This window comes from Meles meles, chromosome 4 (assembly GCF_922984935.1).
Source record: "Meles meles chromosome 4, mMelMel3.1 paternal haplotype, whole genome shotgun sequence".
Classification (NCBI taxonomy): Eukaryota; Metazoa; Chordata; class Mammalia; order Carnivora; family Mustelidae; genus Meles; species Meles meles.
Window position 1 is genome coordinate 96,600,900 of NC_060069.1, and position 15,483 is coordinate 96,616,382.

Below are 15,483 nucleotides of genomic sequence, written 5' to 3' on the forward strand. Positions count from 1 at the left end.
TATTGAATGCTGGCTCTGTTGTGGCTAAGGAAGGGATGTTTGCTTCTTATGAATTATGTACCATATATCAGCTCTTTAGTAGACTTAAGAAGTTCTTTCTGTAGCTACTTAATCTGGGTAATTAACATAACTATTCAACAAATCCATGGCATCATCTCACTTTTAATCCTTATTAGATCTCCAAATTGCAAATAATTTTAGTTGATTAATAGATTACTTGAGAGCCAGCACTGGGGTTGCTCCTTAGGAGTTCATGGTTTATCAGTTTTTAACATTGGGTGCTTGTGTGTTTTGTGTAAAACCAGAGAACATGTCTGGGTTGTACATTTATCACAGTGAAATCTAGGGAGAAGGAGCTGTTCGGAACAGGCACAGCACTTATTCTGTGTTCTGCGTAGATTATTGTTGCCCATAGGCATTTCTACATTGCTCTGGTTGGCTGTTTAATACAGTAGAATTGTTGAGAGCTGATGCTGTGACAATCAACTATAGGCCTTGATATCATATATGTGACTGCTTTTATAAATGGTAATTTTAAAAGGCTTAAGATTCAGTCCTAACAGTTAGCTCCAGATTGAAATTTGATATTTGATAGTTAAAGTCTATTCTAGGCCATGTAAGGGGAAAATTGCCTCCGTCATTTCTGAGTTATCCAAATGGAAATTTATTTTGAATAATTCTTCATTGAAGGACGCATTTGCATTTGTTCAATACCATAGAGACTTTCTTTTTGAAAAATGAATTGTTTCTGTTAGTTTCTTTTATGGACTAGTATTTGTGGTGACAGTTGTTTCAATATAAGAAAATGAGTTGCTGCACAGGTGAGGTAGTATTTGAATCGGTTAAAAGTTCATGTCAGTGTTTTGGTTCTTTTCAATTTTTCCTTTCTGTTCTCTTCCTTTCTTTTGTTTATTTATTTATTTTTTGCTTTGTTCTGTTTATTTTTATTTATTTACTTTTGTTTTTAGTTTTTACAGAGGGTGTTTTGGGCTCTTCATGGCCTTGCTAACATACTTGGCTGGCCATATTTAGTCTGCGCACTAACTGTTAGTTGGCCCAGTTGAGTCTTACTTTGTGCTCTCAGTTTTTTTAGTCTCGCTTTCTATTTTTGTCCACCTGATTGTGTTTTAGTTCATGAGAGATTTTAATTCTGATGGGCCGGATTTTAATCCGTGTACTAAATTTTAGTCTGCAGACTAAAAGTAATCCGCGGATTATTTATTTTTGCACAATATTAATTCCCCCACTGGAAACTATCCTAAAAGAATGTTAAATTCTCTTAGAATAGCCAAGGGAATTCACAGCTACTGGTGAGTTCTGCCATTTTTTTGTTCTCAATACCTAGACATAATAGATCCTACTACCTCCCTTGCATATTTGGCTCCGTTGTGCCTAGGTGTTGGTGTACATTACTATGCATGTCACCTATAACTGTGACTGTCCCTTAGTTGTATTGTTTATTGTATCTATTTTTTGTTTAGCTTTTGGTGGGTGAATTGGGCATAACTGCACATGGAACTGTGTTGAATTTGTAGTGCTCAAAGATGTAGGATTTTTTTTTTCAGTGAGTTTTTCCAAAAAGGAAAGAATGTTCTATATTTATTTTAACTAAGTAATGGGTGCAAGGGTATGAGGGGGCAAAGCCCACAATAGAAAAAGTAAGTTATACCCGCACTCCTGAGGTGATATGTCAATTGCCTGAAGAATCCTAAAATAATGAGAATGTCAGCAAACATCTTTTAGCAGGGAAGTCAATCCAAAATGGAGAATAATCCGCGGTGGCCTGATCCTTCTTAGCTCACACAAATTGAAAATATCTGGCTTGAAATCTGTAGTAATATAAATTAAATCTATTTATTACTTTCCTCTCATCACTAATAATTAAGCAAAAAATGTTTATACTGTCTAACTGGAATACATTAATAGATAAAAATTAGCATATTGGGAACTGATGTCTTTAAAAGCAGGCTAATATACCCCCTCCCAGCCATGTCAATGGATGATGAATCCAGGTCGTAGAAGACCAAACACTTTACTTTGGGAAGTTTACTTCTAGATTTAATTTTGATTTTAACTTTTTTTGGTTTTGTATTTTTTTAATAAACGCACTGGCATTGGAACATAATAAAATTAAAATGTTTCTTTATTGTGCCTCACCATTGCGCAATCAAATTTTTTTGCATACACTGTGGTGAAATAATTTTTAAAACTTGGACTTGCTACTGTGGAGACTGATGTTTAAAGTTTATAACTGTATAAACATTTTCTATGTCCCCCCCCACACCATGGATTTCTTATAACACTGGATATATTTTTCCTTGCTGGACTATTCTCTTTTGGATTGACTTCCCCTGTTTGGATTATTTCACTGCATTATCATCTTTAGGATTCGTCAGGAACAGGACATTTCACCTCAGGAGTGCGGGTATGTACTTAATTTTTTTTTTTCCCCAAAATTTCAGGGCAGGTCTATAAAACTAGGGGGAAAACTTTTTTTAAGAAAGGGCAAACCATTATTCATTCTAGAAATGTAAAAGTAAAAACAATGTAGGATAGCTGTGATTTTTTTTTTTTTCCCTTCCACTGTGTGAGATAGGTTTTACTTATGGTATATTTAGATTGTCAGTCTCCTGAGTGATTTATTTACATCTACACTGAAGTTTAGGAACTGTGGGGTTTAAAAATTATTTTTATAAGAATAAATATTAACAAAGATGCATAGAACTAAAGGTCCTGAGTGTTAAACAATTTAAATGAGTAAGGAATAAAATGGCATTAGAAGCTTCATTATTAAAAGCCATATTTCAGTTGTTACTGGTTTCCTTCTCTTCAAACACAAAGATAATTCAGAAGAGCTATTTTCTAGTTTGGCCTGAAATTTTTTGAAGTTGCATGCTTCCACACCTTATATTATGGTCACAGATCTGAACTTTGGGAGACACTGGGCTTTGACTCCCCATAATTTCCCACTTAACCTTTATCCATACCAAGCCAACCAAGGCTTCGCTCATCAGAAATTTCTCAAAGGGTTTAAAATAATAATGGATTCTTTTTAAAGGGATATTAAGTCTTGATATTAATGTGACCTCTTAGAATGAATTTTTCTTTATTGTTTTTAACTCTTTGATTCCATGAGTTAGGATTCCCTGGCAAAATTGACTAATAGGTGTCTTAGTACCAACATGGATGGTTGCTTGTAGCCAGTAAGATACCAAATGAATGTGGATGATTTTTTTTAATAATTAGAGATAAGTTTACAATACTAGTTTATTAATAACTTTAATGCAAAATCCTCATTAATGTAACATGAAATTTCTTCACTTAAAATACATTCACTGTTCAGCTACCCTACATTTGAATGTTGGCAGGAGATATTTCTATTTTTGGTGGTACTTTTAATTCTACTTATACAGTCCCATATTGGTGCAAAAGCATCTTCCCTTAGACTAGCTAGCAAAATAAATCCACGTGCTGTGAAATAAATACAAATAGCTCTCTGGGATAAAATGTCAGTAATGCTTAATATTTTTGTGAAAAATTTTCAGAGTTTTCCCACTGATTATTTTCTTTTACATTCGGGATTTGATTATATGGACCTGGCTAGGAAGCAAGAGAGGGAAAAATCACCAAGAACAGTGGAAGATGTAAACATTTCAAATAATACAATACCTTTAAGGTTTCCTTGACTGAGGTGAGTCAGATCACTCAAAAGAATAAAGATAAAGCAATTTTTGACCGTAAAGAGGGTTTTCTAATATAGTCAAATAAGTTCTTTGATGTTCAGAAATAAATTCCTAGGATCCTACTCAAACCAATTTCTCAATTTCCATGGAAAATATGAGTAATAAACTTTGTGTAAAAACAAAAGAAAAAGAAGGTTTTCACTTTAGAAAGTACTCTTATATAGTCTCTTGAAAAGTAAGCTCTATAGTTGTAACTAGTTCTGCTACCTTCAGCCTAAGGGATAGTCAGATGTTACATGAGCCATTCTCATTAGGAAACCTTACTCCCAGGCTCCTCTACCCTCCTCACAATCTACATGCCCTTCCCTCACTATTTCCCTCCCTTTATATATGTCTGCCTCTCTTTATATGTCTGTCTACTACCACTACCACATCATCTGTTTGATTGTTTTCCCCCATCAAGGGATATATATTTCATTTTTCTTTAGTTTCAGAGGCTTCCTGTCCATCTACTTGTTTTTATTTCTGTTGTCCCCTTTCTGCTTTTATTCTTCAACTGTCCATAATGTAAAACAAAGTTATTTTCATAGTTTTATATATCAGTTTGGAGTTTTAAGACATAGATGTGTAGAAAACTTTCTGGGTTTTTTTAGAAGCTAATTTATTTGCTTTTTGCTTAAACACAGCCTTCAGTTGACTTTTTCTGACATAATGGCTCTTAATGAAATGTACTAACGAAAAGTACATTTCTTTCTCCCTAATTAAGACCCGAGAATATTCATTCAAATGAGGGTAATCTGGCCATGTAAGCTGTATGTAATACATACAGCTATTCTTTGAGAAAACAGTTTTAACTCTGATTATTCAAGAATTTCTTCAAATCAGATAGATGCTGTTTATTGAAGAGCTAATACCAAATCATTAGCATTTCTAGACCTAAGCTAAATAGCTTTCCTTTTTCAGAAAATATTGATGGCCAGATTTAAGTAGTGCTGTCCATTACTGACAATTGTTCTGCAAAAATCACACAAGAGGCAACTGCCACAGTAGTCAAAACTTTTAGAAAATTTTAATATTCTTCTAGTTGTACTTGCCTCCAGAACCCAGCTCTTTTCTATCATACTGTATTTTGTGTACATATTTAAGTGTACTGCTTTATGATGAACAAATGTAGATTTTTTTAAAATTTCCCCTAGTTTTTTCTCTTTTCTCCTATAGTTTGTAATGAGCTGTTCACCCCAGTGTGAACATTATATGCAGTTAACTCTTTTCATTCTAGAAGGTTCCTTTCACAAATGCAACCATGTTGTATGTGGTGGGAATTAACTCATACTCAAAGGATAATTTGCTACAATTCTTAAAATAAAGCATTAATTGTTCTTTGCCCTTTTTTGTGCTGCAGGTCTTCCGACCCCGGACTCCACCAGAGGCAATTGCACTGTGTAGCCGTCTGCTGGAGTATACACCAACTGCCCGATTGACACCACTGGAAGCTTGTGCACATTCATTTTTTGACGAGTTAAGGGACCCAAATGTCAAACTACCAAATGGGCGAGACACACCTGCACTCTTCAACTTCACCACTCAAGGTAATTCCAAATTCTTAGTTCTGTTTTTTATCATTTCTTTTTTTTTTTTAAGACTTTATTTATTTATTTATTTATTTGACAGATCACAAGTAGGCAGAGAGGCAGGCAGTGAGAGGGGGAAGCAGGCTCCCTGCTGAGCAGAGAGCCCCATGCGGGGCTCGATACCAGGACCCTGAGATCGTGACCTGAGCCGAAGGCAGAGGCTTAACCCACTGAGCCACCCAGGTGCCCCTGTTTTTAACCATTTCTGAGGAAGCTACATATGTGAAGTGATATTCTTTTAGTTGAAATCTGTGTAGGACTAAAATGGGCATATTAATTACTTATACAGGTAGGAAATATCCTTTTAACCAGTTATTAGGCTACTACTTGTATGGTTTTGAACAACATACTTCTTGCTTCCCAAGGATTTATATCAGATTTTTTTTAAAACTGGAAATAAATTTGTGGCTATATTTGTATAAAGTCAGATATCTTATAAACAGAAGGAATACTGGAATTCTAGAACTCTCTTTCTTAGAAATTATATAAGGGATGTAGATAGAGAAATTATCTTGCCTTCTGGGGCTTGGCACCATTGATGCTACTGAGAAATGTTGAAAGGAAAAACAGAGTTTGTGTACTGGTGGTTTCTAGACCAGAAGAGTCATTATTTCTTAATCACTTTTGTGTTCACTTTTCTTTCCTCTCTAAGACCCTAAGTGATTCATTTAATCAACTGCACTGCTTTGATGTAGTGATTTTCTCTATAAATGGAACATTAAAAGTGTACCATTTACTATAGATAAAATAAGCAATAGTCAATTGATTGATTAGGCAGCTTAGTCAAGCTAGAAATATAAAAGGGAGATGGAGAGCTTTCTGTGACCAAGAAATAGATGTATTTCCTTTATTCTAGGATGAATTTTCCTTCCATATTTAACTTTTCTAAAATTCAAAGTGGGAAAATGCATTGCTTAAGCAGTAGATTTAGAAGATGTGAGTTGCTAGTAAAAGAGACTTGGATGATTCCATTAAGTATAATCTGAAGCAGTCAATAACATGTAACTACTAGCAGTGCTGATGTGGTCTTAAACTACATTCATAAAGAAAAAATTTCAGATATTCGGGGATTAATTCTGACTACTTAGGTCAGATCAGAAATCATTTGGAATGTTGTTTTAAGTTCTGGCTATGCCATTATAAGATGTTAATGAATGGCGGGTAGGGTATACAAAGGAACAGAATAGACAATAGATCCTGGAAAAATGAAGACTTAAGGAACTTTTGACAAGGGTCTAAAATACCTTATAGGTTATCTTCTAAAGAAAGGTATAGACCTGTATTCTTTCTCCTCATTATAAAATGGAAAACAGTAGTAGCAGAAAATTAGAGAACAGTACATATTTGAATTTATTCTGCAAACCTTGGCCCCTGGCATAGATAGAGACTAAATAAAATTACTGATGAATCAGTGAAGTTTGCACTTATTTAACAGTGGAACAGGTTTGTTTCCTAAAATACCAAATTTTATATCAGGAAAAAGCTGGATGATGTTAAAAGTTATAGATAAGATTATTACAGTTTGGCTATAGGATAGACTCTTCTAGAGCAAAGATTCTATGATTTTGTGTCATTAAGAAAGTAAGTTTTATTTTCAATTTTTACAGCTTTGTTTTAATTAAGAGTAGTACATATATATTGAGGATAATGTTGAAAATGCAAAAGAAGTATAGAGAAAATTAAAATCACAGTCCCCAAATAATCACTTTTAGCATCCAAATTAAGATTTTATGGTGTAGTTCTTCTCAGTCTTTTCTCTAATGCATATGCTGATAATCCTTGGGTATAAAGTGATACTCTACTCTCCCATTAAGAATATCCAAAAAAAAGCCTCTGCCTTCGGCTCAGGTCATGATCTCGGGGTCCTGGTATTGAGTCCCCCATCGGGCTCTCTGCTCGGCTGGAAGCCTGCTTCCTCCTCTCTCTCTCTCTGCCTACTTGTGATCTCTCTCTGTCAAATAAATAAAAATAAAATCTTAAAAAAAAAAAAAAAGAATTTCCCAAAAAGGTTTCTTTTAGTTAACTCAAATGTATTTAAAATTATGCATTGTATAAAATTAAATTTATTCAGGAACTTTACCTTTTTACTTCTCAAATTTCATAAAACAATTTCATTAATACTTAAAAAAGAAAAAAAGATTTTATTTATTTATTTAACAGAGATAAAACAAGTAGGCAGAGCAGCAGGCAGGGAGAGGGAGAAGCAAGCTCCCCGCTGAGCAGGGAGCCCAAGGCAGGGCTTGATTCCAGGACCCTGGGATCATGATCTGAGCCAAAGACAGCTGCTTTAACCAACTAAGCCACCCAGGCGCCCCTATTAATACTTTATATATGCGTCTTTTACATCTGTATCTTTGTCATCAGTAGAGCTACATTTTGAACTATCATTAATTTTGTTATATGAAGCAGTTTTTGACTCTGTATGAGGCCGCTACTGAAAATTCTACAAGTATCAGTTTTCACAAGTTTTTTTATTTTGTTTTTGTACTGTATATATCTGTTTATTATCTGTACATTTAACTGTCTGCTCAGTTGCTTTTTAAAGTGGTCTCTAAAATGCTCTGTGTACAGTGACATGCAGCACTTGCAGCTGTGGAATCTTGACATCAAAAACTACTAAGTTAATGTTAAATTTGTCTCTCTCTTTTTTTTTAACAAGTTCTGTCAAGTGAACTTAAGAGTTTCCCAAATCAGCCTGGTTGGGGTTTTATTCCCACTAAATATCTTCTCTGATAAGAACTTTTTTTTTTTTTTTTTTCCCAAAATACATGGATCAAAGAAGTCTTTTATCAAATAAGCAACTTGGTAGAACTCTAGACACAATAGATATTTATGATGGATACATTTTGGAGAATAGTTTTTCTTATATTCAGACATATTAGGTACATACTCTATAATGCACCTATATGTGTTGATCAAAATTGAGATATTATTTAAGCATTTTATTTAATCAGATTTAAAAATCCAGGATTCTGTTTCATTGTTCGTATGTACCATTTTTTAAATAACTACATTTGATTCTTTAGTCACTGGTTGATAATTTTTCATTATTACTAAAGAAAATAAAATTTTAAAACAATGAAATTTGTTTTTCTATGAATTTCTAAGCTTTTTTGAAAACAGAATATTCATATGACATAAGATGAGCCATTTTAAAGTAAACAATTCAGTTTATTTAGTATATTCACAGTTTGTACAACTACCACCTCAATCAAGTTCCAGAACATTTTCATTGCTTCTAAAGAAAACTCCATACCCTTTAAGCAGTCAGTCCCCTTTAACTCCTCCAATCCCTGGCAACCACCAATGTGCTTCCTGCTTCTGAACTTAACCTATTCTGGATATTTTATATAAATGAAATAATATATTATGTGACCTTGTGTATATGGCTTCTTCACTTTGCATAATGTTTTCAAGGTTCATCCATGTCGTAGTAGTGTATTAGTATTTTATTCCTTTTTATGACTGAATAATATTCCACTGTATTATGTCTTGATCAGTACAGGCGGCTATAACAAAACACGAGAGACTATGTGGCTTAAACAACAAACATTTATTACACAAACATTTATTACAACAAACATTTATTACATTCTGTGTAACTCAGAGTTCTGGAGGCTGGCAAGTTCAAGATCAAGGTGCTAGTAAAGTTGGTATCTGATGAGGGCCTACTTCCTGGTTTGCAAAGGGCTGCTTTCTTACTGTGTCTTTATGGTAGAAAGAGATTACCTCTCTTGTGTCTCTTACAGGGCCACTAATCCCATTCATGGGGGTTCTACCTTCATGACCTTAATTGCCTCTTAAAGGCCCAATTTCCAAATACTGTTACACTGGGGAGTAGGACGTAAGCATATGAATTTTAGGGAGACACAACCATTCAGTCCATGGATACACCACATTTTTGTTTGTCTGTCATCTGTTGATGGATATTTGGTTCATTTCTACCTTTTGACTATTGTGAGTAGTGTTGCTAAGACCATTTGTGTACAAGTATATTTGTTTGAATACTTCATTTGAATTCTTTTGGGTATTGCTGAGTCATGTGGTAATTCTATGTTTAATTTTTTGAGGAACTGCCAATCTATTTTCCACAGTAGAGTTGTATGTTTTACATTCTCACCAGCAAGGTACACGAGTTCCAATTTCTTCATATCCTTGCCAATACTTATTTTCCTCCTCCTCTTCTTTTTCTTTTTAAAATAAGCATCCTAGTGGGTGTGAAATGGTATTTTTATTGTGCATTGTGGTCCTGAGTTTATTGCAATATAATGAATCGACCTGGTAAATGCTATTTTCCTATTCTCTAATAAATTAACACTCACAAGACAAACAGACATGAAAATAAATTGGCTTAGATTTTAGAATATGGTCTTGAAAATATTACAAAGAGTTTTATGAATGGGCAGTTTTCATATTGTAAACTAATAGAATCAGCTAATCCTTAAAAGTCTCTAAAGTTTTTATTAAGTTCAGCTGTGACACATGGCTTTAAAGTAAAGGCTCAATTTGAAGAAGAATATTTGGTTTGAGCTTTATTCATACATGTCTGATATATGGAAGTTTTTTAAAAGGTATGAAGATTGTTTTATTTTGACATTTCAAATCGTTATATTTCCCAGAATATCAAACATAACTATGGTTCTCTGTATGTCTGAATTTCCATATGTATCTTTGAGGATTTAAAGAATGTGTGTATATTTGGATGTGGTGTGTGTAGATGTAGTATGCAATCTCTATAGCTCCAAGTGTTTCTGTGACTCTGCATATTAGTTAAAAGGATGTACATGAGTCTTTGTGTTTATCCAAATGAACTCTGTAAATATGTCCTTGAAATTGTTTTCCATAAAACTAAATGTATTAAATGAAAGTACCATCATTTTAAGATATGACCCTTCTTCTTTAAGTATTAATATGCCCTATCCTCGCAGCTATTCTGAAACTGAGCTATAATCTCCTGTAGTACTTTTCTCCCTTTCCTTCTACATCAGTATTACACTTGAACAGTATTTCTGTGTAAGGACACAGCTGTCCGGGAAAGAAGTGATATTTGATGTTGTTATATTTGATCCTCTGTATTATGATTTTGGATCAATGCTTCCAAATGATGATCTTGTTTACCAAGGCAAAGTTGTAACTGTTGTGCAGATGCGATTCAAAGCACGTATTATTTAATGGCAGTTAATGAATGATCAGAATAAAATGGGGTAATACAAGAGCTTGAAAAAAGGAGAATCAATCACCCAGTTGGTTGAATAGCTAGAGAGAGTCCAGAGATAGAAAACTCTAGGGGTGGGAGGGTGTTATTGAAGTTCTGCTGTAAACACTCCCCCATCCTCACAAATTTTCATGGTCTGTACTAATTCCCCCAGAATGAAATAAAGATAATTCACTGTCTGCATGTAGTAGGTGCTCAATGAATGTTTGAGTGACATATGCCACTTTTAAGTAAACATAGTATTGATTCATGCACCAAATATTTATTAGAACATTTCTAGTGTTCCTTCTAGGTGCTGTTAGTGTTGGGTTTTTTTTTTGTTTGTTTTTGTTTTTTGTTTTAAAGAGAGAGACAGAGGGGTGCCTGGTGGCTCAGTGGGTTAAAGCCTCTGCCTTTGGCTCAGGTCATCATCCCAGGGTCCTGGGATCGAGCCCCGCATCGCATCAGGCACTCTGCTTGGCGGGGAGCCTGCTTCCTCCTCTCTCTCTCTCTGCCTGCCTCTCTGCCTACTTGTGATCTCTTGTCTGTCAAATAAATAAATAGAGAGACAGAGATAATGAAACAGCAGAAGCTGGGAGGAGAGGGAGAAGTAGGCTCCCCGCTGAGCAGGGAGCCGGACAGGATGCTTGACCCCAGGACCCTGGGATCGTGCCCTGAACCAAAGGCAGATGCCTAACTGACTGAGCCATCCAGGCACCCCTGGTGTTGTTTTAATTAGTAAGGTAAACCTACTCTTTGACTAGAACCATGAAGATTAAACACTTGAGTAAAACACAGAGTTGTATTGAAGTAAAGCTTAACAAAGTTAACTGCACTTTGATGTTTACTACTGTGCCATGAGTAATTAGTTATAAATAATAATATTATACCCATATAATTAAAACAAGTATTTCTGTGATCAGCTAGAGGAGGAAAAGAGAATGAACAGATACGGAACAGAAACCTTGGAGATCCTTTTGACCTTCTGGATCCACAAGTCAGATTATCAGATGTCTCATTTTTCTGCCGCTGGGGCTTCAGTGTTCTGGGACCCCCTGACTAATACACTCTGCATCTAGACATTGGAAACCTAGACATACTTTGGCACATCCTCTTTTCCTTCAGTCACTGGATCTCAGAGATGGGACATGAACTGAATCAGACCTTAAGAAGCAGGTGGAATCAGTAAATTCCAACAGGGATCATTATTTTCTTTATTCACCAATTCCTTGCCTATTCCACTACTGGAATATATTGGGAAATAGGTTGCTTTCTGTGTTTAAATGTGAGTTTCCAGTTAATCCCACTACACATTCCCAATACCAGTTTTTTACCTAATTTGTATGAAATTTTACCAAGTAACGTTATTTTAGCAAACGTTGTCCCCCCAAGGGCAGGACAAGTTGGGGGTTGAGCAAAGGTGAGTAAAGATTATCAAAACATTAGTATGATTTAGTTTAAAGAGTTTACTGTTTTACTACTTAGCTGGGTTATCTGAGAGATTGGTAGCTTTGTGGGGAGATATAGAGGAGTGATGGCTTATTGGCTGGGCCTATTTAACTCTCTAATGAAAGTTAACATAGGATATATGGGGCTGCCAGAGAACACCATGCAAACTCGGGCAAATTGGCTGTCTTGGGGTAAAGGGCAAGAGTATCTGCACATGAGGAAAGCAGATGAAATAGTAAAGAGCTTCCACAAAGCAAATGGAAAAAAGGACAAAAATAGAGAAAACAAAAAAATAGGGAAAAAAGGGGTTCCTGGGTGGTGCAGTTGGTTCCACATCTGACTCTTGATTTCAGCTCAGGTCATGATCTCAGGGTCCTGGGATCCAGCCCTAAGTTAGGCTCCATGCTTAGCATGGAGCCTGCTTGAGATTCTTTCTCCCCTCTCCCTCTGCCCCTCCAACTTGTGCTGTCTCTCTCTCTCTCTCTCAAATAAATAAATAAAATCTTAAAATAAAATGTAGGAAAAGGATCAGAGAGAATTTTAAAAGAGTGTAAGTGTATGTTACAGAATAGGAAGTGATGAAAATGAAATTGGGAATAAGTTGGGGGTGAGCAATAAAAGCAAGGGTTCTAGAATCCCAGTTCATCAAAGGGTTATACTTCCTTCATTTGAAAGCAGTAGATTACTTATTTATAAAACTTATTGTATGGAATTAAAAACTTTTTAAGTTACTGTAAATCATTATTTGTCATCATTAGGAGGTTCCATGATCTTTGTAGCAATGAATTTTAAACCAATTTTCCCGTTATTGAATAGTGATACACATAAATATGGTCAGCCACATTCTTATCTGCCTTTCTATGTCCTGAGCATTTTCTTTCAGCCTGCCTCATCCTCAGCTACAACTAAAATGGCCACAGTGGGGGCACCTGAGAGGCGCAGTGGCTTGAGCATCTAACTCTTGATTTTGGCCCAGGTCATGATCTCAGGGTCATGAGATCAAGCTCTACATCAGACTCCACGCTTAGTGTGGAGTCTGCTTGAGATTTTCTCTCTCTCTCTTCTTCTTCTTCTTCTGCTCCTCCCACTCATGTTCTGTCTCTCTGTCTCTCTCTCAAACAAATAAATCCTTTAAAATCAATTAATTAATTAAATAGCTACAGTATTTCAGTGACCTGAAGTTATGATTCCTCTGATATTACTCTCAAGTTATTGTAAACCCTGAATTGGGGTTTTTTGGTTTAGACTTATAATTTATAATAGCAAGGATAAATTTACATAAAATAGAAACTCTTGATTTATATATAGGATATGAATCAAATCACAAAGTGAAACTCATAAACTGTTCTAATTTGCAGTGCCCCTCTGCTTTTTTTTTTTTTTTTTTAAAGCTGAACTGTAAACTTTTTATGTGGCTATCCCTGTTTCCTTTTGTGTGTTCTTTTGAGTGAAAATGACTATAAAAGGCCTTTATAGAACAATGGACTTGAGGAAATTTTGTTTTAAACAAGTGGATTATTTTGGTAAATAAGAAGTGGAGTTGTCCATACTTATCAAGGGAGTTAATATCAAAATTATTCTTTAATATTTCATAAGTAATCTAGAAGAGTAAATTTTCTAGGTGAGCAAGTTGTACTCTTCTAGGTCATAAAATGCTAAACCAATAGAAATACACTACAGGGAGAATGTAAGGAAATTCTTGAGTACACTAAAAGGAGGCAGATAAGTCTCTCAGTTCCGGTACCTAAAGAACTAATGACAAAAATGTTGACTGTATTCAAGATTTTAGGATCTAAATTGTTAATTATTTATGAGAATTAATTGTCATTTTTCCCTGGGATGATTTTGTCCACTCTGTTTCTTTGACCATACTATTGGGAAGAATGTGGAATGATGTAGGAACAAACAATCACAAACTAGTATCTTAAAGTTCTGTGTGTGCTCTGGACAGATAGACTTCCAGGAAGACCAGACCACTGGTAGTATATGATGTATAACCAAGGTAATAAAGATATGCAGTATTGCATACAAAAGGAGGTAAGTCAGACCTAAAGTCTAGTTCTCAGTCTTTAACTAGTTTTAGAGCTTGATCCAGGTACTATCTCTGAGTTTCCTCCCTTTAAAAAAAAAAAAAAAAGGCATTTTATAATCAAATGCTGATTATAAAAATGAATTGACTTCAGAAAGAGGAAGGAAGGGAGGGAGGGAACTAAACACCACAATGGGGTGAGATATATAAAATCATAGTATCACAGAAAACACAAATTCAATTTCCCAGGATTGAAAATATTAGCACTATTATTTTTAGATGCATCAAAAGGTTATTAGCTAGATAAAATAATTCATAGTAATGCTACATTTATTATACTTCACCAAGAATGGATTGATTTTTATATTCTTACAATAATGTAAGGTTTTTAGGTTATTAAGGCCTATTCTTTTAATCACCAGAACTTTTAATATACTAGCATTTTGCTAGATAACTTTCAAAATACATCACTTCTATAAATGTCATATACAAATGCATTCAGACGTTTTTGGGTGACTGGTATAAATTGCGATGCTCCCTCTTGGGCAGTTCCAAGGCAAAGTAGTTGTGGATTTGTGTAGATAATTATGTAGTCATCACATTAAACATCGTTAATATCACCAAGAAACAATAGTGAGCCTTGTAATTACTTGTTTACTGTTTGTCTGATCTAATTAATTTAGTTTTTTTAATTTTAGCATTTAGTTAGAAACTTGGTCAGGGATTTTCTGGGCACTTTGAAATTGTTAGGAGAGGAGAGGCGCCATTAGGATAGGGTTGTTTATCTTAAAAAAAAAAATCCAGATAAGCAACATTAGAATTCAGTAATGTGTGAGATCAAGTTGCACATCCCAACCTTTGAATTACTGCTCAAAAAAAAGGGACATGCCATTGTGAAAATCGTCTGAATCTTTTTGTAGAGAAATAGTACTTATAGAGAGCCACTGGCAATTTTCATATGTAGATAGAAAGCCTGATAACACAAGTGAAGACCTCAAACTAATTGTAGAAGAAAGAGTAAATCTGCCTCTTTAGGGACTCCTTTCTAGAGATCTGCAGGGTCAGTTTCAAAGCTAATGAAGAAGATGACTTTCTACCTGATGACTGGTATTTTATTACATCACTGTAAGAAAAGGTCTCATAAACAAAGGGATTGATTTCTTCCCTCTAGTTAACACATTGACTGCTTCTCTCAAATTTATCCTCACCTTTCCCACTATCCACAGTTTGAACAAACATATACCCTGCATAGCCACTGACCCACTGTTTCTATCCCCATCCCCCCAGAAAAAACCAGGAAGTTTTCTTGTCTACCTCTTATCATTCAATTTAGGACTCATATATATGGAAAAATAGAAACTTCAAGTACTTAAGATTTTGTCAACTAAATTTATGTTTTGTTTTAATATTTTAAGAGATTGTTTTATCAGGCAGTCAAGTATGGTTAAATTCATTCAATTTATCTTTTCATGGGAATGTTTCTTCTTTCATTTACAT

The 15,483-nt window shown here is 34.9% G+C and overlaps 1 protein-coding gene across 2 annotated transcripts in view; it reads left to right on the plus strand.

Annotated features, from left to right (window-relative positions):
* The window catches only part of GSK3B (glycogen synthase kinase 3 beta), a 209,890-nt gene that overhangs the window by 176,859 nt on the left and 17,548 nt on the right, over positions 1 to 15,483 (plus strand). Inside the window, exons 9-10 of one of the 2 annotated variants that reach the window (XM_046003800.1) lie at positions 2,387 to 2,425; positions 5,086 to 5,272. In XM_046003800.1, the coding sequence (XP_045859756.1) occupies positions 2,387 to 2,425; positions 5,086 to 5,272 (226 nt within the window). The remainder of the gene's footprint in view (positions 1 to 2,386; positions 2,426 to 5,085; positions 5,273 to 15,483) is intronic. The other variant, XM_046003801.1, reaches the window with a different exon arrangement.